General features: G+C 47.8%; 10 protein-coding genes across 11 annotated transcripts; 5 read left to right on the top strand and 5 right to left on the bottom strand.

Annotated features, from left to right (window-relative positions):
• The first annotated feature begins 463 nt into the window (after window positions 1–463).
• On the top strand, window positions 464–1,874 carry CNJ03245 (hypothetical protein). Its single transcript, XM_024658795.1, has one exon. It carries the CDS (start codon window positions 673–675, stop codon window positions 1,789–1,791), a length of 1,119 nt encoding a protein of 372 aa, XP_024514473.1. The 5' UTR covers window positions 464–672; the 3' UTR covers window positions 1,792–1,874.
• On the bottom strand, window positions 1,812–3,457 carry CNJ03240 (conserved hypothetical protein). The gene is made up of 4 exons (XM_567404.2): window positions 2,906–3,457; window positions 2,744–2,832; window positions 2,343–2,647; window positions 1,812–2,269 (listed from the first exon to the last, which is right to left on the bottom strand). Exons 1-4 carry the CDS (start codon window positions 3,438–3,440, stop codon window positions 1,876–1,878), a joined length of 1,323 nt encoding a protein of 440 aa, XP_567404.1. The 5' UTR covers window positions 3,441–3,457; the 3' UTR covers window positions 1,812–1,875.
• Window positions 3,458–3,593: 136 nt separating this feature from the next.
• Window positions 3,594–6,538, top strand: CNJ03230 (hypothetical protein). The gene is made up of 7 exons (XM_024658001.1): window positions 3,594–3,738; window positions 3,795–3,885; window positions 3,947–4,233; window positions 4,288–5,050; window positions 5,104–5,259; window positions 5,316–5,980; window positions 6,060–6,538. The coding sequence occupies exons 3-4, from the start codon at window positions 4,048–4,050 to the stop codon at window positions 4,960–4,962; spliced, it is 861 nt and encodes a 286-aa protein (XP_024513631.1). The 5' UTR covers window positions 3,594–3,738; window positions 3,795–3,885; window positions 3,947–4,047; the 3' UTR covers window positions 4,963–5,050; window positions 5,104–5,259; window positions 5,316–5,980; window positions 6,060–6,538.
• Window positions 5,341–6,416, bottom strand: CNJ03235 (hypothetical protein). The gene is made up of 5 exons (XM_024658794.1): window positions 6,343–6,416; window positions 6,046–6,255; window positions 5,884–5,965; window positions 5,504–5,750; window positions 5,341–5,442 (listed from the first exon to the last, which is right to left on the bottom strand). The coding sequence occupies exons 2-5, from the start codon at window positions 6,215–6,217 to the stop codon at window positions 5,434–5,436; spliced, it is 510 nt and encodes a 169-aa protein (XP_024514472.1). The 5' UTR covers window positions 6,218–6,255; window positions 6,343–6,416; the 3' UTR covers window positions 5,341–5,433.
• Window positions 6,502–9,102, bottom strand: CNJ03220 (MFS transporter, putative). Its single transcript, XM_567402.2, has 7 exons — window positions 8,152–9,102; window positions 8,054–8,104; window positions 7,868–7,998; window positions 7,643–7,808; window positions 7,217–7,579; window positions 6,818–7,165; window positions 6,502–6,768 (listed from the first exon to the last, which is right to left on the bottom strand). The coding sequence occupies exons 1-7, from the start codon at window positions 8,589–8,591 to the stop codon at window positions 6,576–6,578; spliced, it is 1,692 nt and encodes a 563-aa protein (XP_567402.1). The 5' UTR covers window positions 8,592–9,102; the 3' UTR covers window positions 6,502–6,575.
• A 163-nt stretch (window positions 9,103–9,265) lies between these two features.
• CNJ03210 (hypothetical protein) lies at window positions 9,266–10,728 on the top strand. Its single transcript, XM_567401.2, has 2 exons — window positions 9,266–9,333; window positions 9,384–10,728. Exons 1-2 carry the CDS (start codon window positions 9,296–9,298, stop codon window positions 10,570–10,572), a joined length of 1,227 nt encoding a protein of 408 aa, XP_567401.1. The 5' UTR covers window positions 9,266–9,295; the 3' UTR covers window positions 10,573–10,728.
• Window positions 10,729–11,087: 359 nt separating this feature from the next.
• On the top strand, window positions 11,088–12,844 carry CNJ03200 (tyrosine-tRNA ligase, putative). The gene is made up of 5 exons (XM_567400.2): window positions 11,088–11,252; window positions 11,298–11,442; window positions 11,489–12,136; window positions 12,189–12,543; window positions 12,595–12,844. The coding sequence occupies exons 1-5, from the start codon at window positions 11,122–11,124 to the stop codon at window positions 12,750–12,752; spliced, it is 1,437 nt and encodes a 478-aa protein (XP_567400.1). The 5' UTR covers window positions 11,088–11,121; the 3' UTR covers window positions 12,753–12,844.
• Window positions 12,817–16,761, bottom strand: CNJ03190 (nucleus protein, putative). The gene is made up of 11 exons (XM_567399.1): window positions 16,389–16,761; window positions 16,326–16,336; window positions 16,200–16,249; window positions 16,099–16,127; window positions 15,411–16,048; window positions 15,248–15,363; window positions 15,026–15,202; window positions 14,545–14,981; window positions 14,144–14,495; window positions 13,949–14,090; window positions 12,817–13,898 (listed from the first exon to the last, which is right to left on the bottom strand). The coding sequence occupies exons 1-11, from the start codon at window positions 16,709–16,711 to the stop codon at window positions 12,991–12,993; spliced, it is 3,183 nt and encodes a 1,060-aa protein (XP_567399.1). The 5' UTR covers window positions 16,712–16,761; the 3' UTR covers window positions 12,817–12,990.
• Window positions 16,762–19,777: 3,016 nt separating this feature from the next.
• Window positions 19,778–22,319, top strand: CNJ03180 (expressed protein). 2 transcript variants are annotated; one of them, XM_567397.1, is made up of 11 exons: window positions 19,778–20,011; window positions 20,064–20,318; window positions 20,373–20,498; window positions 20,549–20,612; window positions 20,661–20,739; window positions 20,806–21,081; window positions 21,144–21,240; window positions 21,299–21,556; window positions 21,612–21,737; window positions 21,795–21,961; window positions 22,017–22,319. In XM_567397.1, exons 1-11 carry the CDS (start codon window positions 19,839–19,841, stop codon window positions 22,277–22,279), a joined length of 1,884 nt encoding a protein of 627 aa, XP_567397.1. In that variant the 5' UTR covers window positions 19,778–19,838; the 3' UTR covers window positions 22,280–22,319. The 2 variants fall into 2 exon arrangements, with proteins under 2 accessions (XP_567397.1, XP_567398.1); XM_567398.2 differs by having other exon boundaries at window positions 20,549–20,739.
• A 934-nt stretch (window positions 22,320–23,253) lies between these two features.
• Window positions 23,254–24,571, bottom strand: CNJ03179 (hypothetical protein). Its single transcript, XM_024658793.1, has 3 exons — window positions 24,193–24,571; window positions 23,962–24,129; window positions 23,254–23,850 (listed from the first exon to the last, which is right to left on the bottom strand). Exons 1-3 carry the CDS (start codon window positions 24,433–24,435, stop codon window positions 23,422–23,424), a joined length of 840 nt encoding a protein of 279 aa, XP_024514471.1. The 5' UTR covers window positions 24,436–24,571; the 3' UTR covers window positions 23,254–23,421.
• Between the last annotated feature and the right edge of the window lies 1 nt (window position 24,572).

Genomic DNA, 24,572 nt, shown 5'->3' with positions numbered 1-24,572 from the left:
TTGCCTCTGCTGGTAGTATAAAGTTGCTCTGTACGCAGCATTCGTCCATGCAATCCCACTGCCAGTGGGCTAACGTTTCGGAGGGGTATCTGCAGCATTTGATGGTTCCGCATCTCTTCTATCTCTTCTCACTAAGTCTTCCAAAATATTTTGGTATCTGGATGATTCCCTCTCCATCTGTCAATAACTTTTCCTGATCAGATCCTACAAAGGTATACTATAGTTGTTAGGAGCTCCATCACTACCCAGCGCGAGTTTATTCGTCTGTATTGTCTGCCTTTACCACGGGGTTGGATGCAGCATGCCGCAAAGTTGCGGGACCAAGGAACCAAACAACGCTGGCTCGCTTATCATCCAGGCACGAGTGAATGAATGAGCATCGATCACGCCACGGGGGAATCCAATTCGAACTTTCAAAACGGAAAAACACACCACTTCTATTGTCTCAGACATTCTCATCTTCTGGAATCCGAACAGCGATGATGAGGGATGGTGAATATGTGCCGGCCCTAATTGTAATAATGCGATTCGCTCTTTTGCACACAGCTCATGTTCATGCAAGACATTCAGGCTTACTACTAGACTCTAACCTCGCTCTAAAAAAGCAAAGCAGCAACAAATTACTACCCACTACACTACACTATCAACCACCCAACGTCCAAGTCAATATCAATGCCCAAAGTTCCTGAAAGAAACCCGTCTCACTCTCCACCCACATTCTCCTCCCTCCGTTCCCTCCTCCCCCGTATTCTCGCCCACCTCCAGCGCCTTCAGCCGGCGAAGTGTCTTTTGCTCTCCCAATCGCTATACGAGGAACTCTTTCCTGCTGTTTACGAACGAGTCATCCTCGATGAGAACAATGTCAGCTCATTCTTCTATGGCTTCTTGACAGCCCCTCCTAGTTGGGAACAGGGAGGAAGAGGTGTAGGGGGGAAACGCAAAAGACTCCCATCATTCCCACACCTCCCTGCTCCCGAATGGCAACTTCCGCCAATAACATCCCCTACCCACCAATTTTCAAGAGGGAGAAAATCAGTTGCTCTAGGTTATACGACCCACATCACCTTACTCGACCCTATGGCTCTCTCCATCCTCTGTGCAGCGCACGTCAAAGTCCTTGATCTTTCACCTATTCTCGAAACTTTTCATTCTTCTTTATCTTCATCTTCTTCGTATCCGCCACAGATAACACCCGCAAACTCCTGGCCACTAGGCAATGTCCATACCCTGGAAATCGGCTGGGACCTAATGTACTACCTCGCCGACTCGCACTCCCCCTACCCAATCTTCGACCCTGTGCCCATTTGTTGTATCCCATTGAACGTTAGGCACCTTATCATCCATCTTGGGGATGCCCGGTGCCGCTCACGAGCAACCAGAGTCGGAGCGGAAAAGGGAGGGGGAGCAGGAGATGGTGAAGGATGGAAAGGAGGTGTAAAAAGGTTTTTAAAAGAAGCAATATACGAACTTGCTGGGGAATGGGAATTAGATACCTTGGAGTTGGTCATACCTCCCAGAGAAGTGGAAGGGGTGTATATACCGGTGTTCGATGGGGAAGATGAGGAAGAGGGAAAGTATCCACCACCAGCCAAAAAAGTCGTCATCAACTTTTCACATCTATCTCAACCAGGAACCCCGTATGAGCAAGCAAAAAGAGTGAGAGCATATTTGGAAGAAGCAGGAGAAGACGGATTCAGAGTGGAGTTCAAACTCAAAAATGCACTAGAAGTCCGGCGAGTTGTTGGAGATGTAGGTGTAGATGTGAAAGGATTCACATTTGTTGAAGGATAAATATTCAATAGCATATAGCAGATCATAGAAATGTGATGGAAAAAGAAGTAAAAAATCAAAAAATAAAAACATTTCTTGACATCCTTAATCCCTGACGACCCTCCAAACCTTGACACTCCCATCATCCCCCGCACTACTCAACATCCCCCATCCCTTTTTATCTTCTCTCACACACCACGCTACCGAGTTGATATCGTTCACGCCGTGCGCATCTTTCTGGGCGGCAATCGGTCTGATCGAGATTTGTTCATTATCTATTTCTTGTGAAGCGGAAGAAGGAGATGGAGGGACGGTGATTTGCCAGATGATAATCTTACCATCCTCCCCCGCAGAAGCGAGCATCCCTAAATCAGTAGAGTCGGTGGAGCCGGCAGACTCGGCGGATGGATAGGGTGGGGACCAAGAAAGAGAAAAGACTGAACGCGAGTGAGCGGCGGTGTGTAAGATCTCTTTGAACGCCGAGTCTGGTTGTGAGCCTCTGTGATTGCAATAGGTTACAGTCAGTCACTACCGGCATCTGGTCTCGAAATGTGTACGATACAAAGACATACGTTCTTTGCCAAAGACGGATTCCACCATTATCACCTCCACTAGCCAACCACCTCCCGTCGGGACTCCAAGCTAAACACCAAACAGTCTCATCCTCCTCCAACGGCGGGACTTGCAACTCCGCCTCTGCCTTCTTCTCTTCTTCCGTAGGAACCAACGCATCAATTAAATGTGACGGGGAAGTGGATGGGATGGTGAGTGGAGTAGAAGGGAGAGAGGGATGGAGTTTTTGGAAGATGCACCAGTCAGAATCGGGGTCGTCGTAAGCGAGGTGGATGTAAGAGTCGTATGACGCAGAAGCCAGGATCTGTATCGCAATTCAACGTTAGCAATTGTTGTCTCAAGAGGTAATAAATGCCTGAGAAATAGATGAAGGGAAAGGTATAAACGAAAATGAACAAACCTCTTCGTGTGGGTGCCAGGCGATGGACTTGACGTCCTGAGAGTGCTCCATCATGACCGCGATACATTCAAAATCGGCGTCCGGTTGGACTATACCGAAAAAAATATATAAACAAATCAAGCATTAGAACCATTCATAATCATTAAACTTCATTGGACTTACCTTCCCACACCCATACACTTTTATCTCTGGAGCAACTCGCGAGCAGAGCCCCATCACTCGAAAACCCAACCGATTTGCATTCACTCTCATGCCCTTCCAACGTCGTCACGCATTCCCACTCCTTCTCTTTCCCCCCATCCCCATCTCCATCCGAGTCCACTCCAGCCGGTTTATACACCCCTTGTGCACCCTCATCCTCTTCTTCTTCGTCATCCGAAAGCGGAATAACCTCCTCCCACACACCGACGGTCGAATCAAAGCTCCCACTTGCCAATGTTCGTCCATCAGGGGACCACGCTATACTCCTCACAGTCCTCTTGTGGTCCGTTTCTATAACCTTAGCAAGACTAAACACGGCCTGGGAATCGTCCTGGCTTGGTAAACCATCGGAGGAAGAGGGTATAATGTAGGAGTAAAGACGGATTGTGCGATCTGTGGAGCATGATGCGAGGAGAGAGCGGGTAGGGTTGAAAGATACTGTCCAAGCTGGTTCGGCATGGGCCGGGAGGGAACCCAGGGATTGGAGCCGAAGCATTTTTAGAGATATTGTTTCGTGCACAAGTCAAGTTGAGGATCTTTTGGTTCGAGATTCCGCCGTTATCGACTGCTGCTGAACGTGATGATGTGGAACTTTTTGGGCTTTTTTTTTTTTTGGTGATAACGAATCTTCTGATGTTGATAAATCTCGCTTTTACTTCTCTTCAGTATCCATAACCACAGCAAACATGACGCTTGAGAAGGATGAGGCTATTCCTGTGACCTGTTTTACTGGATTTCTTGGTAAGTGACGGGGGAAAAGTGAGAGGACAAAACCTAACTTGCCCACAGGAGCTGTATGTCCGGATTTTGCGTTCAAAGCAAAGAGCGCTGAGCTGACCAGATGGAGCAGGGCAAGACCACAACTATCCTTTCGCTTATCCAGCAACTACCGAAAGAGTACAAAGTCGTACTGCTCAAGAATGAATATGGAGACGTTGAAGGTGGGCTTGCGACCGCTTCTCCTCAAAAACACTTATAGTTAGCTAACGCCTTCATTTGCAGTCGATTCTGTCCTTGCTTCTCAGTCCAACATCACAGGCGTTTCTGAAATTCTGAACGGCTGTCTCTGTTGCACGTCTGTAGGACTTATCTCCAACGCTTTGATGGAAGTCAAATCAACAATGAAACCCGACCGAATCATTATCGAATCTAGCGGATCGGCCTTCCCTGCGACATTGGCTTTGCAAATCAAGGAACTTGAACCTGAAGGATTCAAGTTGGATGGCGTTGTGACTGTGGTGGATTGTGTTAATTTTGAAGGATACGAAGATTCATCGCCTAGTGCAAAAGTGAGTTTACCTAGCAAACCCAACTTGGAAAAAAAGTTTAATCACAAGGGACAGTTGCAAGCCAAGTACACCGACCTCATCCTCCTCAACAAACACCACCTTCCCAACCCACGTCAATTCGACACTCTCCTGGACCGTCTTAACGATCTCAACGACGAGACCCCTAAACTCCGTATTGGTCCCGCCCCTTCCAATCCACCGAAGCCTGAAGTCATCTTTGGTCTTGACAGCAAGCTCTGGTCCGTCAAGGATGGCGAAAGAAAAGATTGGGGCGAGATGGCGACTAGAGAAGGATGGCATGGAGATGAAGTGGAGGTCAAGGGAGTGTATAAAGGGAAGAAGCCGAAACATGAACACAAGCGTGTGGGAGGAAAAGGCGAAGGCAAGGAATGCGGAGATTGTCAAAAGCCAGAAGTTGAGGAGAACGTTGGACCTGTGGAGCCAATTGAGAGAGAGCTTTTGGAGAAGGAACTGTCCAAGCTCTCTTACGAAATCTATCGAGTTAAAGGTATCGTTCGATTCATGTCTCCTTCAAACCCATCAAAGGCTTTCGACACGTATATTCTCAACTACGCCTTTTCTCGATACACCCTCACACCTGCGCCTTCTTTGGATGATGATCCCGCGCTCGAAGGGGTGAGCATAAGGTTGACAGTGATGGGTGAGAGAGGGGAAGTTGCAAGGAGAGCAAGGAGATTTGGTGAAGCTATTGGCGCTATGATGGAGTGAATATCCAGTTTCGATAACGGTTTACGTGTGAGGTGAATAGGGCGGTAGTGCGACTCAGATGAGTAGATGATTGTAATTCATAGATCTTGTAAGTTGCCCCCCCGAAAGATGTCAGTGCAATAACTCACAAAGCTTCTGTAGCCATACATATATAGACATATGCACGGCGGCTGAATAAAAAACTGCCAACTGTCAAACAGCCATACTTTTATCTCATAACATGTCTTCCATTATTTTCTTTCAACTTGGATTTTTTGGACCTCGGAATCCAACCGCCGGATCTCGTCATTCTCGAAAGTAAGTTCAAATAAAAAAAAAGTGCCAAAAAGATGTTGCTAATTTTGAATCATAAGGTATTGATAAGATAACATGTACTATACGGTTCATACAAGTAACTTATCCGACTTCGAGGATACTTCCAGTGATCTGCCTTTCTATCCATTTTCAGGCGTTTATTTCAATGCTCCAAATCTAGAGTACCTGGCGTCCATCAACCTTGTCATCCCCACCAAATCAAAACTACAAAGAAACAAAAGCTCACAAAAAACCACGCCATTGCCACCAATCGAATTACACCATTACATCCAATACCCAGGTATCTCATTGCTCCACGCAGCCGCATATCGGTTCTCCTGCTCCAGCAAATCCTAATCCACTTAAAGTATGGCAAGGACCATTCTTGCGGTTCTGCATAGTTTTCTATAACAAACCTTGCATGATCGCCGTAGATGTGTTTCCAGCGGATAATTGACCAGATAAGTGCGAGAATAGTCATCGAGGTGGCGAAGCTATCAAGATGAGGTTCGGTCTTGGTTAGCCCTCGTTCTCTTTCACGATAGTTTGTAAAGGACAGCCGAACTTGGGACTTGATCGGGACGACCAAGTCCAGTTGGATCTGGAAAGAGGGAACGGTGAACTGACATTCTGCGCGATGGCGTATTTGATATGATAGCAAGATTCGTAGAATCTAAACAAAAGAAAGCGAGTTGACAATCAACCAGCACTGTTCCGAAGACGTGTAAGCAAATAGCCGAAAACTCTTTTGGTTGTTTTTGTGTCTTTTGAGCTAGAGCTTGAACTCACCGAATGAAAAATAGGCAAACGTATCTGTTAGATCATTATCCCCATTCTCCCCCTCTGTCAGACCTTGTTCGATATCTCCATCTTCGGCTTCAGGGGTGTAGACGCGTGCTCTTTTGGAGAGAAGATACTGTGAAGACATGCCTGGGGAAACAGGTTGTTGGCCAAAGGTCATCAGCCTTATGGGAATAATTGAAAGTTGAAATAAGACAGCTGTGTTTATCATGGTATCCTTAAGAGTAAGCAAATATTCTTTTTGTCGTCCCCTTCGCTCCACTGGCAGCTACAACCAAAACTCACCGAGTTGAGCGCCGATATAAGGCAAGTGAAGATGGTGGACAGAGAAACGAAAAAACAACGCAACTGCAGTAAAACAGACGGTGGCATTCAATCAACGGCCAGCAACTAGTTCAAAGGACCTGAGACATCGCTGTTTATGGGGGCATGTGAGATCGTAATTACAAGTTATCGTAGGCAGTTCCATTTCGCATGCCACACATGCTATGATATGATAGTTTTATTGTGAGAGATCCCTAATGTACATCACTTGATTTATGCGCCCTTGGCATTCTCACAAAAAGAGCAACAACAATAACGGCAAATCCTGCCATACCAGTCCCAAAGTAAAAGGCCGCCCGATAACCTTTTAGTAAATCATCATACGTCGTGCCAGGCCCTCTCACGTATGACTCTACCGTCCCTGTCATACCCAGCCCTATTGATTGGCTACCAGCAGCGTTAGTCAGGAAGACTGGCTTGATGAAGGACGACGCACGAATAGTTGGTGATCATACTCACGATCCCCGCTGCTATACCCTGCAAATTCCTATCCACTGAATTACTAACGATCAACTGGCCCGTACTAAAACTCAAATCTGGTCCAAACATGCCCAACAGCATCCCCACAAACGTGTTCGCCCAATACACTTGATTCACAGGCGCTGTCGCCATGAAAAGATTGGCACACATGAAGCCAAACATGGCGAAGAGAAAAATGATGTGCCCGGGAAATTTCTTGATGAGGTATGGGACGAGAAGGGCGGCGCAGAAGCCTCCAGGCACGAGAGGGAACATTTGGGCGGTGACGGTGAGGGGATGGGTGTAGCCTCTGATATCGTGAAGGCTGTGAAAAAAAAAACTGAGCCAAGTTTATGAGTAAGCAGGAAGAACTTACAAGAACGTGAGGTAAAACAGGTACGTTCCGAAACTCATCCAGCCCAACCACAAACACAAATACACCAGCAAACTGTCTTTTTTCAATACTTCTATCGGGATCAACGCTCCCAATCCGATATGCTTCTCCCATAAGAAGAACGCGACGAAAAACAAGATGGAGATGATGAAAATGATGTAGACATAGGGTTCTTGCCATCCGACCAGAGGAGCTTGGTTCCAGGGAAAGTTGAACAGTCCAAGAGCGAGGGCTAAGAGTGCAGCTCCTAACCAGTCGAAATGCCGTTCAGAGGGGTTTGGATGGGGCTCGTCAGGAGGAAGGACAAGGATCCCCACACCCAGAAATATGGCGGTGAACATTGCGCTATGACATGATATGGTTAGCTTTTTCGGTAGCATAAAGAGTCAGATAAAGGGAGGACTCAACGTGAACCAAAATATCCATCCAACCTTGACCAGCTGACCAAATATGGATCCGATAGCACCACCGCACCAAAAGCCTACGGGGGCAAGGGCACCGAGAAGGGCGAATGTGATGTTTCGGGTGAAGCCAGGGGGATATGTCCGTCCCAGAATCGCAAGAGCGTTGGGCACTAGTTGGAGTTAGCACACTACAACTATCATGTATAGCCAAACGGGATAATCGACTTACCTGATAAAGCACATCCTATGCCGCATAACGCTCGACAGATGTCAAACTCGATAGGTGTCTTGCAAAAGCCCGTACCAATGTTTGTGACGATCATGACAGAGATACCAATTATCCACCAGCGTTTTGGACCACTGAGTGGATGTTAGCCCTGTTATGCTGCTATGGGCGGAGGAATGAGACACTTGCTATAAATCACCCAATCGCCCCGCCATGATTAATAGCATCCCAACTGTCAAGCTTTTTAAATCAGCTTTTATCCATTTCAACTTCACTTCAATATTCACCCATAACTAGCAACCATCCAGCTCATTTGCCCATTATCATCTGTCCCTAAACTCTCTCCGATAACATGCAGGGGTATCATCACCATACCTATCCCTGCTTGACTCAGTAATTGAGTAGCACATGCAGTGGTGATGAACGTCGCTCGAAAAAGATTTCCCTTCCCATCAAGGAAATGCGACTTTGGCTCATCAGGCGGTGATCCAACTTCTGTTTCCATTCTATCCACAGTGGAGCGCGGTCGTTGAGAGTGGGTCGACTGTCGAGTCGAGGTATGTTCGAACATGGACAGTTCGTGTTCGGTTGGCGGTGCTTCTTGCTTCACTGGGGCCACATCGCTTTCCATTGTTTGCTCGAACCCTTTCTCCATATCCTCGCGGATTTTAGAATCTTGCGGAGCGGTTATGTCTCTCTTCTCAATTTCATAACGCTGCTCACCCATCTTCAGCTGAACGGAATCGAAAGAAAAAGGACAAACTCATTTGACCCCTGATCTGTGCTCTCGTTATATATATGACTTTGTGTTTTTGTATCGGTGTCGGATATCCGGTTGGTCCTTCCGTCTATCTGTCGGCGTTGATCTGATAATCTCCCCGCAACGTCAAGTCACCGCTGATTTTCCCCCCGAGCTCCGATTGAATTTTTATATCATTTACGAACTGTCATGGGACAGATGGATATCATGAGTAACAAAGGCGAATTATGTTCAATTTCGGTGGATATGGATTCCCAGAACAACAAGCGCTTGTATATCCATCAGGTAACATCTCAAACAACAGCAAAAGTCCGAAGTTCCGTTTGCCCAACGAGGGATCATCACTTCCAAGGTAACCTGCAAGTGTCGACGATGAAATGCTGCCAGATTGTCCAGCCTGTTGAATGTAGGCTTGCCTTCTGGGTCCAAACATACCAGCACCTCGTCGGCACCCACCTTAGTTTGAGACTCAGTTTTATAGCTCACCACTGATTGAATAGCTCAGCGGGCTCTAAAATGCCAAACCTGGTGACCGTGATCCGATACCGGATATGATTACGTAATGAAGATCACAAGCGTCGTAACTTCTTGTTTTTTCGATGGACTCCAACGAAGCTACGGATTAAAAACAACGATTCCTTCTTATTTTCATCTTCAATTTCACCCCGAGCATGAGCGAGTATGACGTGAGACCATCAAAGATTAAGTTGTGAGCTCTTATTGCTGTTGCAACGCGAATTTAACTGACTGAACACTCAGAAAAGAGACGAAAACAGACAAGGCAGAGAAGATTTACCGCCACGAGCAACGCCGCTATCGAAAAGAACAAGAACGCATTTCTCGAGCAAACGGGTACGCGGTCTCTCCGCCTCGTCCTCCTCGCGAAGAATCAATATCCCCACCCCGTAAGCGGCCTAAACAGAGGCCACAAGACTTTGAAGAAGAGGAGGACGGTGAAGGCGAATGGATGGGTGGCTACGCTCGTCACGCGCGGGAAGAGATTGAGAAGAGAGATTGGGAGGATAAGATGCGTTGGATGGCGAACGAAGTTTCTGATCCTTTTGAGGATTGGCCTACATTCGGTCGAGCGGGCCCATCATTCACGCATATCCCTGAAAGATGGCGTCCTTCTTCACCCAGTATACCTCGGCCCCCTGGCTTTGGCCCTTTCCCCTTTCCTCCCTTCAGCAACCGCCACGTTCACTCAACTCGACGCAATCCTCTAGATGAAGTTGATCCTTACGGTATCCCTATCCCCCCACTGGGACACATGACAGAGAGTGAATATACAAATTTTGTGAGGCAGGGAATGTACGCTCGCCGACGCGCGGAGGAGATGTTTGCTGCTGAGCGACATCGACGTGAACGTGAAGCTCGGGAACGGGAAAGGGAGATTGAACGTGAAAAGAGGGAACGGAAAGAGGAGAGGAGACGTCACAGGCTGGAGAGAGAAGAATACGAACGACATCGCGCTCGCTCATCTGCGTCTTCCTCGCCTATCCCGATCCCTCATCCGCACACCGCTCCATACGGCACTCTTGACGACCCTACGAAATACTTTACAAGATGGGAATCTCTGCAAATTGGAGGCGAAGTAGAATCTACCGAACTTCGTTTCGACGATATTCCTTGGCCGGTCTTCCGACCTTCTGCCCGAGGAGGATCAAGCGGGTCAAGTGAGAGCATCCTCCTTGATACTCTCACACTCGAGAATGTCCGGAAATTCATGACAGCTGTTGCCAGTCATCTGTCAACCTCGAAATCAAGTTCCGCAGGAGGGACAAGGGGGGATCTGAGAAAGACTGTAAGAGAGGCGATAAGGAATTTCCACCCCGATAGATTTCACTCTAGAGTGTTGGAAAGGGTGAGAGAGAAGGATAAGGAGAAGGTCCAACAAGGTGCGGATCAGGTTAGCAGGGTGTTGAATGATTTGGTTAGGATAGTATAGTGTGGTGCGTGATAGGACGGTCGATAGGCAAATGCGTATGGGCGAGAACGTTATCTCAGCGGAGCAGGCTAGCGAGGTAAGCCACTAGATTGTACAAGCAAATTAGGGATGGACGTGTTAGTTTCCACTGTTGTATTAGTAGTATAAAATATGTAGCGTTACAAGAATGGTTATCGGATATTTAAGACCTACACGACAAAACCGAACAACGGACGTCAGACAGAGATGATATGTCTGATATTACTTGATATCATTATGATGCACGCATCGGTATAATACCAGGTGGCGTCGCGGTGATATCAATACATCGACGCATAAACTTTACTCTAATACCACAAAAGGCGTAGGCGGGGGAGGGCAGAATACAGATATTTTTTAACACTGTTGTACGCAGTAGTTCGATCGCATCATCTGTTTGGCAGCGGCGGTATGGAGTCATGACGTGGAAGATTGAACTGGCGAGCTTTTTCTGGATAAGTATTCTTCATCTTTTGACTACTCCTTTTTGTTTTTCTCGACGTCTTCCCCATTGTCCCTTCTGTATCGCAAATGGTTTTAATAAGACTCAGTGTCTCTAAGAGGGGTGCTCATCTCTTTCACCGTAAATCCTCAACCCTCGCCCCCAAGGCAACGGTGCTGCAGGAGCTGGACGAACGTGGATTCGTAGCTGCAATTACCAGGTAAGTCTGTATCAAAGGATGCGCTGAAGGCTGACAAATGTCCAGTGATAAGCTCAAGCAACATGTCGCTTCCCCAACAACTATATATTCAGGTGTGGACCCTTCAGCATCTTCTTTACATGTCGGCAATCTCATACCGCTTTTGGGCTTGTTACACTTCCAGGCTCGCGGCCACCAATCCATCTGCCTTGTGCGTTATCTAAAACCTATATGTACATATTACTTACCATTCACAGATTGGGGGCGCTACAGGCTCAATAGGCGACCCTTCTGGCCGCTCAACTGAACGTAAATCACTCACACCGTCTGAACTTCGCCTCAACATTGCAGGTATTACCTCTCAAGTCCACCGTTTCTTCATTCGCGGCCAAGAATACCTCAGCAAACGCGGTATGGACCTTACTGCCATGAGCAAAGACGGAGGTAGAGGCGTCAAGGTTATGAACAACTATGATTGGATGAGGGATGTGAGCCTTTTGGACTTTCTGAGGACGACGGGAAAAATGGCTAGGGTATCTACCATGCTCTCTCGGGATAGCGTGAAAAACCGACTCAGCTCGGACTCTGGTATCTCATACACCGAATTCACATACCAGCTTCTCCAAGCGTACGACTTTTCCCATCTCCACTCCGAACACGGATGCAATATCCAACTAGGCGGTAGTGACCAATGGGGAAATATCGTCGCTGGTATTGATCTTATTCGCCGAGGGAAAATCGCCGAGAGGGAAGAAAAGGGTGAACAAGTAAAGGAAGAGGAGGAAGATGTGTATGGTCTGACCATTCCCCTGTTAACTACAAGTACGGGTGAAAAGTTTGGGAAATCTGCCGGGAACGCGGTGTGGTTGGACGAAAAGAGGACAAGCGCGGCAGAGTTCTACCAGGTAATGTCCATTCTCTTGTCCTGCACTCCATACAACTAAATTTCCTCCCCAGTTCTTCCTTCGTACAACAGACGAAGACGTTGAGAAATACCTCAAACTCTTTACCTTCCTTCCTCTCTCCCAAATTCAAGACGTCATGCAAGCTCACCAAATCTCTAAAACCGAGCGTCTCCCTCAAAAACTCCTCGCAGCTGAAGTCACTGAACTCGTCCACGGTCCTGCTGCCCTTACCCGAGCTCTCACAGCGGCTCAAGTACTCTATTCGACCTCTACATCCTCACTTACAGCTGAAAAAGTGTTGGATGCTTTCCGGGGAGATAAGCGTTTCCACCGGGTGAAGAAGGAGAATTTGGCCGAGATGGGCGTTGGAAAGATGGCTGTTACATATGGTTTGTGCGGGTCTGTTGGTAAGTGTTTCGTTATCTTTATCAGAAAAAAGGTGCTAATATGATAAATAGGCGAAACTCAGCGATTAGTTCAATCATTCGCTTTGCAAGTGAACGACAGGAAGATTAGCGACCACAGAGAGAAGATTGCTGTAGAAGACCTCGTAGACGGCCATATCGCCATCGTCAGAGCGGGTAACAAAAGGCAGATCATCTTGTATGTTGAGTAATTTTTGGTGTAACGGAATACTAGAGAATTAGAAGCATTTGTAATAATTATCAGCATAATACTAAGCAATCAATGCATGCCCTGCTCATTGTGAATCCAGTTATAAGGAAGTTATTGAACCCGAAGTCAAGAAAAGGAACACCATGTACAAAAAAGACTACAAAAAAAGGACAAGAAATTATAAAATATGGAATCCCAACGGATCCCAAATTACCTCCATTTCGAAGTGTCTTTCAAATTTACGCCATCCAACCGCTGTTGGTCCAATTGCCGTAGGCATAAGGGTTGGGCGCCATAGCAAAGTTCATCGCCTGCTGCTGCTCTGGCGTTAACTGCTGCTGTTGTTGCGCCTGCTGTTGTGCGGCGGCGGGTTGCTGACGAGGAGGATGGAGTTGTCCGGGTTGCTGATGCTGGTCCTGCTGGTTTTGAGCTTGGTTTTGCTGACCGTCGCCGCCAGACGGCTGGGTTTGAGACTGTCCCTGGTTTCCAAGGATATCCATCCCGGCTTCATCGGGATGCGCAGGCGGACCCGTCGTGCCCACCCCATCCCAACCAAATCCAAACACCCTGCTCAGGAAGTCATCCGGAGCTTGAGGAGCGGTGGCAGAACCGACGATGCCGTTTCCATTCCCATTGCTGTTGTTGTTCGGAGGGAAGTAGCTAGAGAGCATGGACCGGACGGTAGGGTCAAGCTGATTTTGAGCAAACGAGCCGCGCGTGGTGGTAGTATCGAACGCAGGGAACGCTGTGGCGTTCGTCGTGTCAACAGGGAATGTGAAAGGACTGTTGTTACCAACACCAATGATCTGATGAGCATGGGGTTGCTGCTGCACAGCTGTAGGGGTGGTAGCGTTGTTGATTGTCGGAGGCACGGGAATGAAAGGCATGGGGTAAGCATCAAAGACGGGCCTTTCGCGGTCCCGATCCCTGTCATTGAAGTCTCTAGCTGGCGAAACAGTTACCGGAAAGTCTTGTGGAGTGGCACCCGAACCGAATGAAGCACTGGGAGACTCAGCCTCGAGCTGTGCTTGATGGATGAGCTTTTTCACGGCACGCTGAAGACCAGACTCCTCGTCATCACCATCAGGCGAGCTCTTGCGTTTGCCCAAGGTTGATCCAGGAGGTCGTCGACGGTCCTCAACCTCAGCTGTGCGGAGGTTAACTAAAAGTCTATACGCGTAGTTGGCGTTTACTTACCTAACAACAGCTCCATTACCCTGACTGCCGCCCTCGAAGGGTGAGATACATCCGCAATCCTCCTCATCTGATTCAAAGCGTTCTTGACCTCATCGATCTTCTCCTGAGTCTCAGACGAGAACATATCCTTTCGACTTGTCCTCTGCACATGACTGTCAGTTGAGACCAAAATCTCGAGACAATACGTCGACTTACCAAAAGATCGATTATCACCACAAGACCCGAAACAGATACGTAGAATAACGGCAGCCACCACTTCTCCAAATACGATGCAGTCCCATCGGACATCATCCTCAAACTCGCCCTCGCTGCCCTGATACACTGCTCCTTTGAATACGCAAACCTCTCATCTTCATAACCTCTCGACAACCACGGCCTATGCAGCCTAAGCATTCGCGAGTGGATAGCAAGGTTGAGGATAGTCTTCTCGTAGTACCGCACCAAAATCTTGGGTTCGTTGGAAGGGGGACCTTTGGTGTTTTGGTCAGGCTGGAAGAAGGAAGGGAGTTCCATCATTGCTTTTCGAAGTTCGCCATCGACGCTCAGCCTAATCAGGAAATTAACGATGGTAATCGACGGTAAGGCGAGAAACTTACACGAAAGAGTAAGGAGGATGATTGTTGTTGTTCGCCTGCCAAATCTGTCTTTGAGAAATCTCGGCGAACCTGAGCCTAGCTAGCTGGAACGACATCCCTGTCCTAACACTCAACGGTTGGGGTTTCAGCGGTTGACCGTCAATGATATCCTCATCTTCAATGTTCGCCGGTAAAGCGGTCTTGATCTGATCTGGCTGGATACTACACGAAAAGTTGTAGCTAGGCGCAAGGGACCAATCGAGGAAAACCAAGTTCCACCATATACGCCTGCCGACTTCTCGCTGAATAAGACTTTCCCATCGGCCTGTCCACATCGGTAACGGTTTGCCGTCAACCGATTGTTGCTCTGCGCCGAGTCGAGAGAGACCGAGGCCTTGAGCCATTTTGATAGCAGCACCGAGTAATGCCCAAGCCGCGTCGGCACGATCTCGGTTGTTCTGTAAATTGTTAGCTTTTATATCATTTCTCATGAAAAGCTCACCAGGAAAACACCTAAAAGCAAGATACACTGCAGTGATTCCATCGTGTGGTTATCTAAAAAGTCTGCAGCCCAAAGAGCACTTCGAGAAGCGTGGTACCAGGTGTCAGGCAACGTATGAGCTTCCTCGAGTGTGAAGTGTTTGCTGATCTCTGAGGCATCCATGAATTGTAATCCTAGCTACGGTCTGTTAGCACGGCTCGTATGAGCCAAATACTAACTCACAGTGCAGACTGTAAAGTACAGGGCGAGGAAGGGTAAAGCAATCTCTTGAGTAACGCGTTCAGGGGGTAGGGAATGCAAATCATTACATTGTCGAAGGAATGTCGGCACATGAATGCCTGATAATAGTCAGCACACATTTCAAAACGCTTATCACCCAACTCACATCGATGTAACCAATCGACCTTTTCGAGATACGCCTTGACCAACAGTTCTCCCCTATGCCTTGACGGTAGCAGCTTTGTCAAAGCAATGATTGCCAAATCTGTTTTCCTGAAGAACAAATCAAACACATCCATGGGTCCCATCACCTCCATCAACTGCTCAATCTTCTGCTGCCTTTCTTCCCATGACAATTCAATTCTCTTGGCCTGGTCAGGCGTGCTGGAGATATTCAAACTAGTCTTTCGGCCAGAAGATGACGCCGAACTGGGATCGTAACCAGGAGGCGAATTGTAGAAGGGTACATTGGATCTTGCAAGATGATAATCGTTATTAGGGGCGGGTCTGCTTACGGAAGAGAGGCGGGTAGCGAAATGAGGAATAGCGTGACTTCCATCTGCACGAGAGCGGCCAAACGCCAAATGTTCAAGAGTCAATGCCGCTCCCTCCGTATCGTCCACCGCAATGTCTTCGCCATCTCGACTCTTAGCCTTCTTCTTTGGCTCGGCTTCTTGGATAGTTTTGAGGAAGTGGTCGAGATCGGCCTTGCGAAGTGCGCCGTTTTTCAACAAACTTGCTTCGAGAGCATCGAGACGGTGTTGGATGGTGGCTAAATCGGCAGTGGAGGCGTAATTGGAGTTGCTATGGAGGATCAATAAGAAAAATACACCACGTAAGGTGAGGATTCTTACGCTGGGACATTGGTGGATTGTTTCTCATTCTACGAGATCCGCGTCACGGATTAGCTGTCCGGCCTAGTCTTAGTCTGAGTGGGCCTGTACGTAGCACTCACCAATCCAACTTCATGACACCTTGCCTGATCATTCCGGAGGATACATGGGCCTAGAAAGTGTCAGGAGATGCTTGTGACGAGCGCCGCTGCATGTCCAAGAAATTGTGCATAATGTCCTACACTCACCACATGGAAATCTTTGACAAGTCAGCTTAAAATCTTCCATTACACCATGTCTAGACAACTTACTTTTTATCACATCGAATTTTCCTCCTTCGACACTCTGAACAGCTCTGCACGACCCTCCGCCTCGTACCCTGCGTCTTTTTCTTCTCCTTTACTCCAGGCGGAGGGCTCGTTCCTCGAGCCGAGTCATGCCCTTCGTCGTCTTCTTCAGGTGACATGGCGACAATCTCGTGGCTGTCCGTGGGGTGGGAGCTAGGCGTAGATGCAGAAGGAGTTGCCAATGGCTCGTTCTTGATGTGGAGCAGCTGAGGGAAGGGAGGGATTTGAGCCGCACCGCGAGGCAACTGAGGATAAGCAGTTGACGCGGGAGGAGGCTGAGACGACATCAGGGAGGAGAGGGAATACTGGGGAAGGGCATGAAATAGGAGGAAGATTGTAGACGTAGACTTAGAATAGAGATGCAGATAGGACGAAAAAAAACATCATCCATCGTTCTCTAGTCCAGAAGATTACCGAACCAACCAGTCCGGTGGAGGGTGGCAATATTCGGTGTTCTCGGGGCGGGACTTTTAGGGGTCCCCCATTTACCAGTAAGAACTTGTCTCTTATCGCATCTCGACGAACAAGGCTCGTATTCCTTAGTTCAGTATCGTATATTAATCATATTTTTCTTCCATTGTCTGGTTAGATAATGCGCGGCATCTTCTCTCCATCTTTTAGATTAAGTTTCTACTCAGACAATTGCCGTCGAAATGGCGGCTTTGATTCCAGTTTTCTCTGCAGACAAAGGAGTCTCCACAGTGATCTGAAGATGTGGACTGCTCGATAGCGGTCGTAAAGGGAGTCTCAGGGGATTTCAGTAGGTGTTCTCCTGGAGCCAGAGATGGTAATGTTTGCGTCGCCTCAAGGATGTACCAAACTAGTGACTGTCAGCATCGCTTCTATTGTTCTGATCGATACCAACCAAAAGAAAGCTTATTTCGGTCCGCGTTTCCAGTGGTACACTGATGATACGTCTGAGGAACATCACCCAGGTCGAGGCACAGATTCTTGCCAGTAATAACGATACGGCTATCGTCGGTGAAATGCCACCTAAATAATCTCACTTCTCAGCAACTGCAATCGTGCAGAGGTACATTTACCCGCGTCTGTCGGAAAAGCACGGGTGAGAGGTAATAGGCTAGGCATACGTCTATCGTTGCTGATCTCTGCTGGCTAGCTACGAATTTCCAAAGCTGAAGAGAGACCGATGATTTAAAACTACTTTTATCACACGTTAAAAGATTGCGGATCTGCCTTGATATGACGTATGCCGATAAGATCGATCGACCGGCGTTTTTCCATTGGCGATATATTATGCAGTGCCAACACACAAATGATGCAAAGGTAACAAACAACACCGGCCATGCTACTATTCTATTACTAGCTATGAAGCAAATGTTTTTACCATATCTATCGAAAGGCATAAATAAAGCTACTGTTATCTTCGCCCTTCTCCATGAGGAAAATTAGTCCTTAATCTATTATCATAGGCACTTTCGTCCTTGAGACCCCGAGACGGCTCGAAGAAACATCCCTGAGGGAAGACCTAATCCATAACACTTTGTTCCTTATAGGCTATTTTAGATTACAAAGTTAAAAGAGCGAAGCACACTTTGACTCTCGGACCTGCAATGTGTCACTAAATATCCTATGGCGTATAATGTGTTAAAGAGATTGCCCTACCCAAGGGCGACAAATATTGTCGATTTTGTTCGAAAGCCATCAGCATCGTTGACCTGCTCCTCGAAGAGAATGACGATACAAAGACGGTGCGCCACGGGATAATTGAAAGCAGACCCCGGGATCAGTGAAGAAACCATGGATGACAACGGTGATGTTTGAAGAAATGGTAGCTGAAAAGCGTCTCAATGTCTTCCTGGATTTCTTCAACTTCCCTTGCTTTCCCTCTCAAGGGGATAAAGGACTCGGGCTCTTGGATGGTAAATAAGTAGTTTATAGGTCCAGCTGACCAGCTGGCAGTGTCGACAAAGGTGTCTCCAGGGGGATTTAAACCCGCAACAGCGCGATTATCATGGGTGGAGGCAATGGGGTTGCCCGATCCCTTGTGCCTCTGCTTGTACTCCTTGTTTGCTTCTTGGAGCTCCGCCTGTGAGAGCTCGCCTGCGCTCTCCTTGAGGTAATTCTCTTCCGTGTGGTTCTTGAGGCCACACCAATTACACTTGATCCCTCCTGCACTGCTGTTCTCCTTCTTATTTTTCCTTTTCTTTCCTTTGCCTTTATTTTTTCCTTTTCCTCCTGTCTCTCTTCCTCCTATCTTCGGAGTCTTGACAGCCGCATTAATTTGCGCATCGCGGAGGTCTTGGCGAGATCGAATGTCGATTACTTCGTTGAAGAGACTGCAGAGCTCGGCCCAGGTCTGGGTAGAGCGACCACGAAGACTGGTTCGAAGAGTGGTTTGAAGATCTCTGGGAAGAGAGAGGAGGAATTTCTCTCGACGGTCCCAGTCGGCCACGTCGAGGCCGGCAGACTTGCCTTCGGAAAGTAGAGTGGAAAAGGCGTCGAAGTGTGCTTGCATCTCCTGGGAGGTGGCGTTCTCACGCAGAGTGAGAGTGTTGAGGCGCCAGGAGATATCGCCCTTCTGAGCGTCGTTGCCGACACTGAAGAGCGAACAAATGCGCTTGTACATATCATGGGAGGGCCACAAACCGTCGATCTCTCCCGCAATAGCCTGAAGACCGAAAGGATTATGGCGGCCCTGGCCTTGGACTCACGGCGTTGCCATTCATCCCACTTGATAAGCTACTTTTCGTTGAATTCCTTCTCACCACCCACGTCGAAGCCAGAGGGAGGATTTGCGCCAGCGTACTCCCCCGGAGGGCGGTGACTTTCCCCTTCGAGACGATAGAGTTCTTTCTCAAATCCTTCGAGGACGCGTCGGGCACCTCGTTCGGAGAGATAAGCGAGAATAGCACGGCGCCAGGCGATGAAGTTCCTTTTGCCGATGAGCTTGGGGATAGATGAGATGGAGGTTGAGTATTGTTCGTCTGGCATGCTGACGGATTGGACTAACTAGGTGTCGAAACCTGTTGTGCTCCTGGCGAGTGTTTAGGAGCTATAAGACGTTTCGATACAGATTGAACGTTCGAGTATAGTCGCTATGTGCGCTTCACGACTCTTAATCTGTCAGAATCTGTGGGCACTTCAGGCTTCAGGGGCTATATGAAGGTATACAGAAGTTTCTACGAACATGTAACTACGAAGTGACCTGGAACTTACTATGTTAAAAGTGAGGTGGAGTATCTAAGTTGTCTACTCTATGATGGACATCCTACAGCCAGCGTCTCAACACGGAGATCGACTTATCTCCGCAGTCTGGCCGAAAGCCAGCCGGCGGCTGCTACGTGTCATCGATCGACGGATATCATCGGGAACATCACATACCTGAAATACGGCAACTGGTACTTGCTGCACCAGCACAAACACAACTGGTCGCGCTGTACGCAGGAGACGATGCCCGAATACACGTTCACAAGGTATTTAGGCTCCAAAGAGGTAACCATCACCGAGGTCGGAGATCCTCAAGACAGGATCAATCCTCGTCCCCTTACCAAGGATGAGTTGTGGGCTTCTTTCGAGGACAAGTTTGATCCCAATCTAGCCAAGTCAAAGGCGAAACTTCTCAGGTAAGTGTCACTGAGCTAAAATTAGTCTGGGCGTTACTGACTTTTCGTCCAGCAATGCTGTACCCACTCAGTATCCCCCGAGAAGAACCACTTACCACTTACTTCCTAATACGGTCGCTCTCCAGAAGCAAGCCATCCGCTCTTTCAAACTCAGATTGAGGGACCGAATACAGTGTAACGCTTTTGGAGAAGATGAAGCCGGTGTGATGAGGGACTTTTTGCGAGTGCAGAGGAACTTGGATGCCACGGAAGAGAAGCTGTCTCGAGATATCGATGATCAACAAGGTTTGAGAAAAGATGTCAACGCGTGAGTACCTAAACCATCTGTTGATCTTGCTGTGTAACTGACTTGAATCGGCAGCCTGTTCCAAGAAGGAAAATTTGAGGATGCAAAGTTCCAGTACAACCAACTGTGGTCCGAGATACTCCCTTGGCACATCGAGGCCTTGCCCGAACACAGCCCACTGAGACTCAAGCTCGGAGAGGTGTACGTATCAATGTGTCTTGACTTGGTGGTCCGCTCACAGTATTGCACAGAGAGGCGGCAATGTTCGACAACATGGCTGCTTGTATGTTCAAATTGGCCAAGGCTGATTTCGAGGTAGATCTTATTGAAAATTTCTACACCAAGGTGACGGCAATGGTGCAGTTTCATTCTGTTTTTCAGTGCTGCTGGACGGCGATAGATGTCAGGGAGTATGCCAAGGTGCGACCTATCTATAGCTGCTGTGAGTGTCGACACCCTTACGGACGCGAATAAGCTTAATGAGTGACGATCGCTTATTGTTTCATAGGTCGCCGAGCATCCGATATGATGAAAATCCTATATGTTGACGCCCGGAATTATCCATTTGAGATCAATTTCGATCGGAACGAGACTCCTCCAGACCAGAAATATGTGGCTCAAATGATCAAATACTTTGACGACCAAGCGAATGCCCTCCAAAATCTCAACAAGGAAGCTTGGTACAAGGACATCGACGAGCGGTTAAAGATTCCTATGCCTCCTGGTGAAGTCACATACTATTTCGGGCCTTTTAGCTGGAGAGATAGCTGGAAAGAGAAGAGAGGTATGTGCTGTTTTCTTCCTGCAGACTACCGTTGGCTGATTGCAGAATGGACATCTTTTTAGACACGCCTTCCAATCCAGCACAAACTCAACCTCGGGATCTTACCCTGAAAGAGATGTGGGAAGTATGGTCTCCCGTCCCCAAACAAACGCATCTCGAGTAAGTTCTGATGATGCTACCCAATCCTCACAGGGCGCAGGCTGACATCTAATTCTAGGTACAATGATCTTCCACCATATTATCCCGAGTCTCGTATTACGTACGAGCTACGCCCAACTGGAATAGTACAAGAGTACCGGTACCTCACATATGCCAAGTTCTCCATATACGAGATGATCTGGCGACAACATAACGAAGATTGGTCTCGGATCCACTTCCAAGAAGATGATAAGAAGCGGAGACAGGTCTCCGTGGAGGATCCGCCTCTGAAGATCAGGCTTGATAAAGCTGAGAAACAAAAGGATGAAGCCAACAAGTGAGTACAAAACTACATATCTACATTATCATGAGCTGACAGCGGGTACCAATAGGAAGTACAAGGCTAACGAGTTCAAAGATGCTCTCATGACGTACGCCGATGCTTGGTATCAGCTTCTTCCATATCATATAGAAGCGCTTCCCCTCGCCAATCCCTTACGCCAAAAGCTTGGGCAGATGTGAGTCGGGAGGGCCTTTGGCACAAGAAGATTGAAAAGCTTACATCTTCTAATCAGAGAAGCTGCCCTTTTCGCAAACATGGCGGCAGTATTGATTAAAGCCTCGTCTGAGCAACAATGCCCTCGACGCCGTCGGGAACGTTTCCGTCGTTTGGCCTTCTTTTGCTCCTGGGCGGCCTGGTATAACAAGGAACTGGCCACTGTGGGCACTGTGATAAATTCCGGTAGGTCCCCCTGAGATCAGTCTCCCAGTATCTGTTGCTAACCATCGGAATGAAGCCAAACGCTGCTACAGCACTGCCCCTTCCGACAAAGATAGCCACGGCGCTATTGAATCTTTAAACAACTCTTTCTGGACGCCCATGATAAACATCCTTGGAGAGATTAAGGCGCGGAATGACATGTTGCTTCAGGAGGTTCTAGAACGTGGCCTCAAATATAATACTGCGCCCCAAGTTACCTTACAGCAGGTAGGCCCGCGTAAATGGTATGAAACAGGGGAGCTGGAAGACTTGAAGAAGGAGAGGAATTGGTGGAACTAGCTATGGTAATACATGTGCCTAACCTATTAATCTATTTGATGTAAAAAGAGATAGAAGATTCAAAAACCGGAGCTCCCTATTGTAGCGGTACCCTGTCCTCGTAGAGGCCGGAAAGCACCTTAAGCTACAATAGTTTCGTTGTCCTCGGTCGTTTGTATTCAATTGAGCTAGAAGCTCTGAGCGTGGACAAAGTCGCTCGGTAGACTGGAGAATTCGAGAAGACTAAACTGCGTGGGGCAAAGCATTTTATCTACTCTAAGGCTACGCCTTTTATATCTTTCTCAGCTCGTAAAGCTGACGTATCTTTCTCAAACTTTCCCTGCACCCTCCGCTCGGACCTCTCTCCTCCCTAACGCCTCCTCGCACGCTCTTCCTACTCTTCCTACTCTTCCTCTGTCCTTCTTCCCTCGTCCCTCTCTCTCCTCTCGGCGCCTCAAAACTACTTCCCTTTCGTCCTCTTCCTCCTACCCCCGTTCCTCTGTATCATTACAGATATGGATACGAGGCGATCCACTACCGGATATGTATTCAAAGTACATGGAGGAGTATATGGAGGCTTGCTTGGTGGCTTGGAAATCAAAGCGGCAGAACACCGTGGCTCTATCAACTACAGAAGCAGAATACAACCAAGCAAGCAGTGTGGTTGCGACGCCTGTTGGAAGATGTTGGACTGGGTCTGGGAGGTAAGCCATTCCAATTGCTTAACGACAATGCTGGGGCAATTGCTCTGTCGAAAAACCCTGTATACCATGGGAAATCTAAACACATCGATATGAGACCCCACTTCATCCGGGAAAAGGTAGCGGACAGAATAATCTCACTAGAACATGCCCCTTCAGCTGGAAACCTGGCCGACTTGTTGACAAAGGGTCTTCCAACAGAAACCTTTACGAAACTGTGTGATTTATTGAGAATGAAGAAGATGAAGATGGAGAAGTTGGATCAAGGGGGAGTGTTGAAATGTGACGAAGAAGAGTGATCCAACCGAGGAGGGTGAAAATTAAGCGAGGTTAAGGTTCCGAGACGCAATAATGAAGTTTTTTATAGACATTATTCATACGCTTTATTCCTTCTTTCTTCTTCATGCGAGCGTAGAAACTCTACTCGTAACCGCTAGCTATACCTGATTTGTGACGTACAGATCACTGGGGCACCAAATTGAAACCATAAAGCTTTCGTGAGGGTAATTGATCCGCCAACCCCAGGTCGGCAAGTTTGAACTCATGTTCTGGTCCTTCACAGTACAGTAGCCCATCCTCGAATCCATTCAATACCCGTCGAGAGGCTTCTATGATCCAAGATGGCATGGTATCGCTATCGTTATTAACGTCATCGTTGGGGAGTCGGCCACCTTGCGAGCCTTCGTCCAGGGCCAAATGGATGGAGTTTTGGGAATTATGTTGAGCGTGGGCTTGAGTCTGAGTGTGTAAGGAGATGAAGGTTTCTAGGGTTCGCCATTCCTTAAGTTGATCGGGCGTGTAAGGCGTCAAGCGGATGGGAAGGTAATGTGATTCTTCCCATAAATATAGCTTGTGCATAGCGATCGTAAGAGCCTCGGCTAGTATTCTCCACTTCAAAATGAAGTGAATGGGTAAGTTGTCAGCGTCAATGAACAAAAAAATAAGAAAAAACGATGGAGGGCCGAGTTTGCTGGGTCATCGGGATGAGATTGCTGGACTCACGCTTCGATAACATTCCGCTCTACTTTTGACAGAACAACTATGGGAATCACCATGCGCCCCCTCATTCACATCAATCAAATTCCTGACACCTTCTGTCAATAACATTTCGGAATAAAACAAGGTGTCAAGTGATAAGAGCCATGCTTTGCATACATCGGACCTCGACATCTTTCGTTGTTGATGAGCGTCATCACTGCTATGGCAAAAGGCCATGTGTGTTGAGTAACTCACGCTCTCTTCATTATATTTTAGACCAGTAAAATAATATTTTCCCTCTCTGTCTGAAGTGTGGCGATAGTCAATGGTTGGATGAGAAGTGTACACATTGGGTTTGCTAGCGATGCTAAATAGATCGTTTGTCTCGCGGAAGAACCCGAGAGCCTTTGGGTACTTGTTAAAACATGACGGGAAAAAAGGTTGGGGAACGTTATCGATGGCTGTATACGCAGGTGGTTCGTCAGCCATGGACATCATCTCGGAGTCGGATCGTTATTGGCCTCAACCAAGGTATGATGAGCAGCGATTAATTCGGCGGGACAAAACGAGACTTCGGGTAGAAGTATACAACAAGCATTGTGACCTTTTATATGTGTAGTGTAGTGAATCAGGAA

This window comes from Cryptococcus neoformans (assembly GCF_000091045.1).
Source record: "Cryptococcus neoformans var. neoformans JEC21 chromosome 10 sequence".
NCBI classification, from domain to species: Eukaryota; Fungi; Basidiomycota; class Tremellomycetes; order Tremellales; family Cryptococcaceae; genus Cryptococcus; species Cryptococcus deneoformans.
The sequence above is the reverse complement of the archived record's forward strand: the minus strand, read 5'-3'. Positions and strand labels throughout refer to the sequence as shown.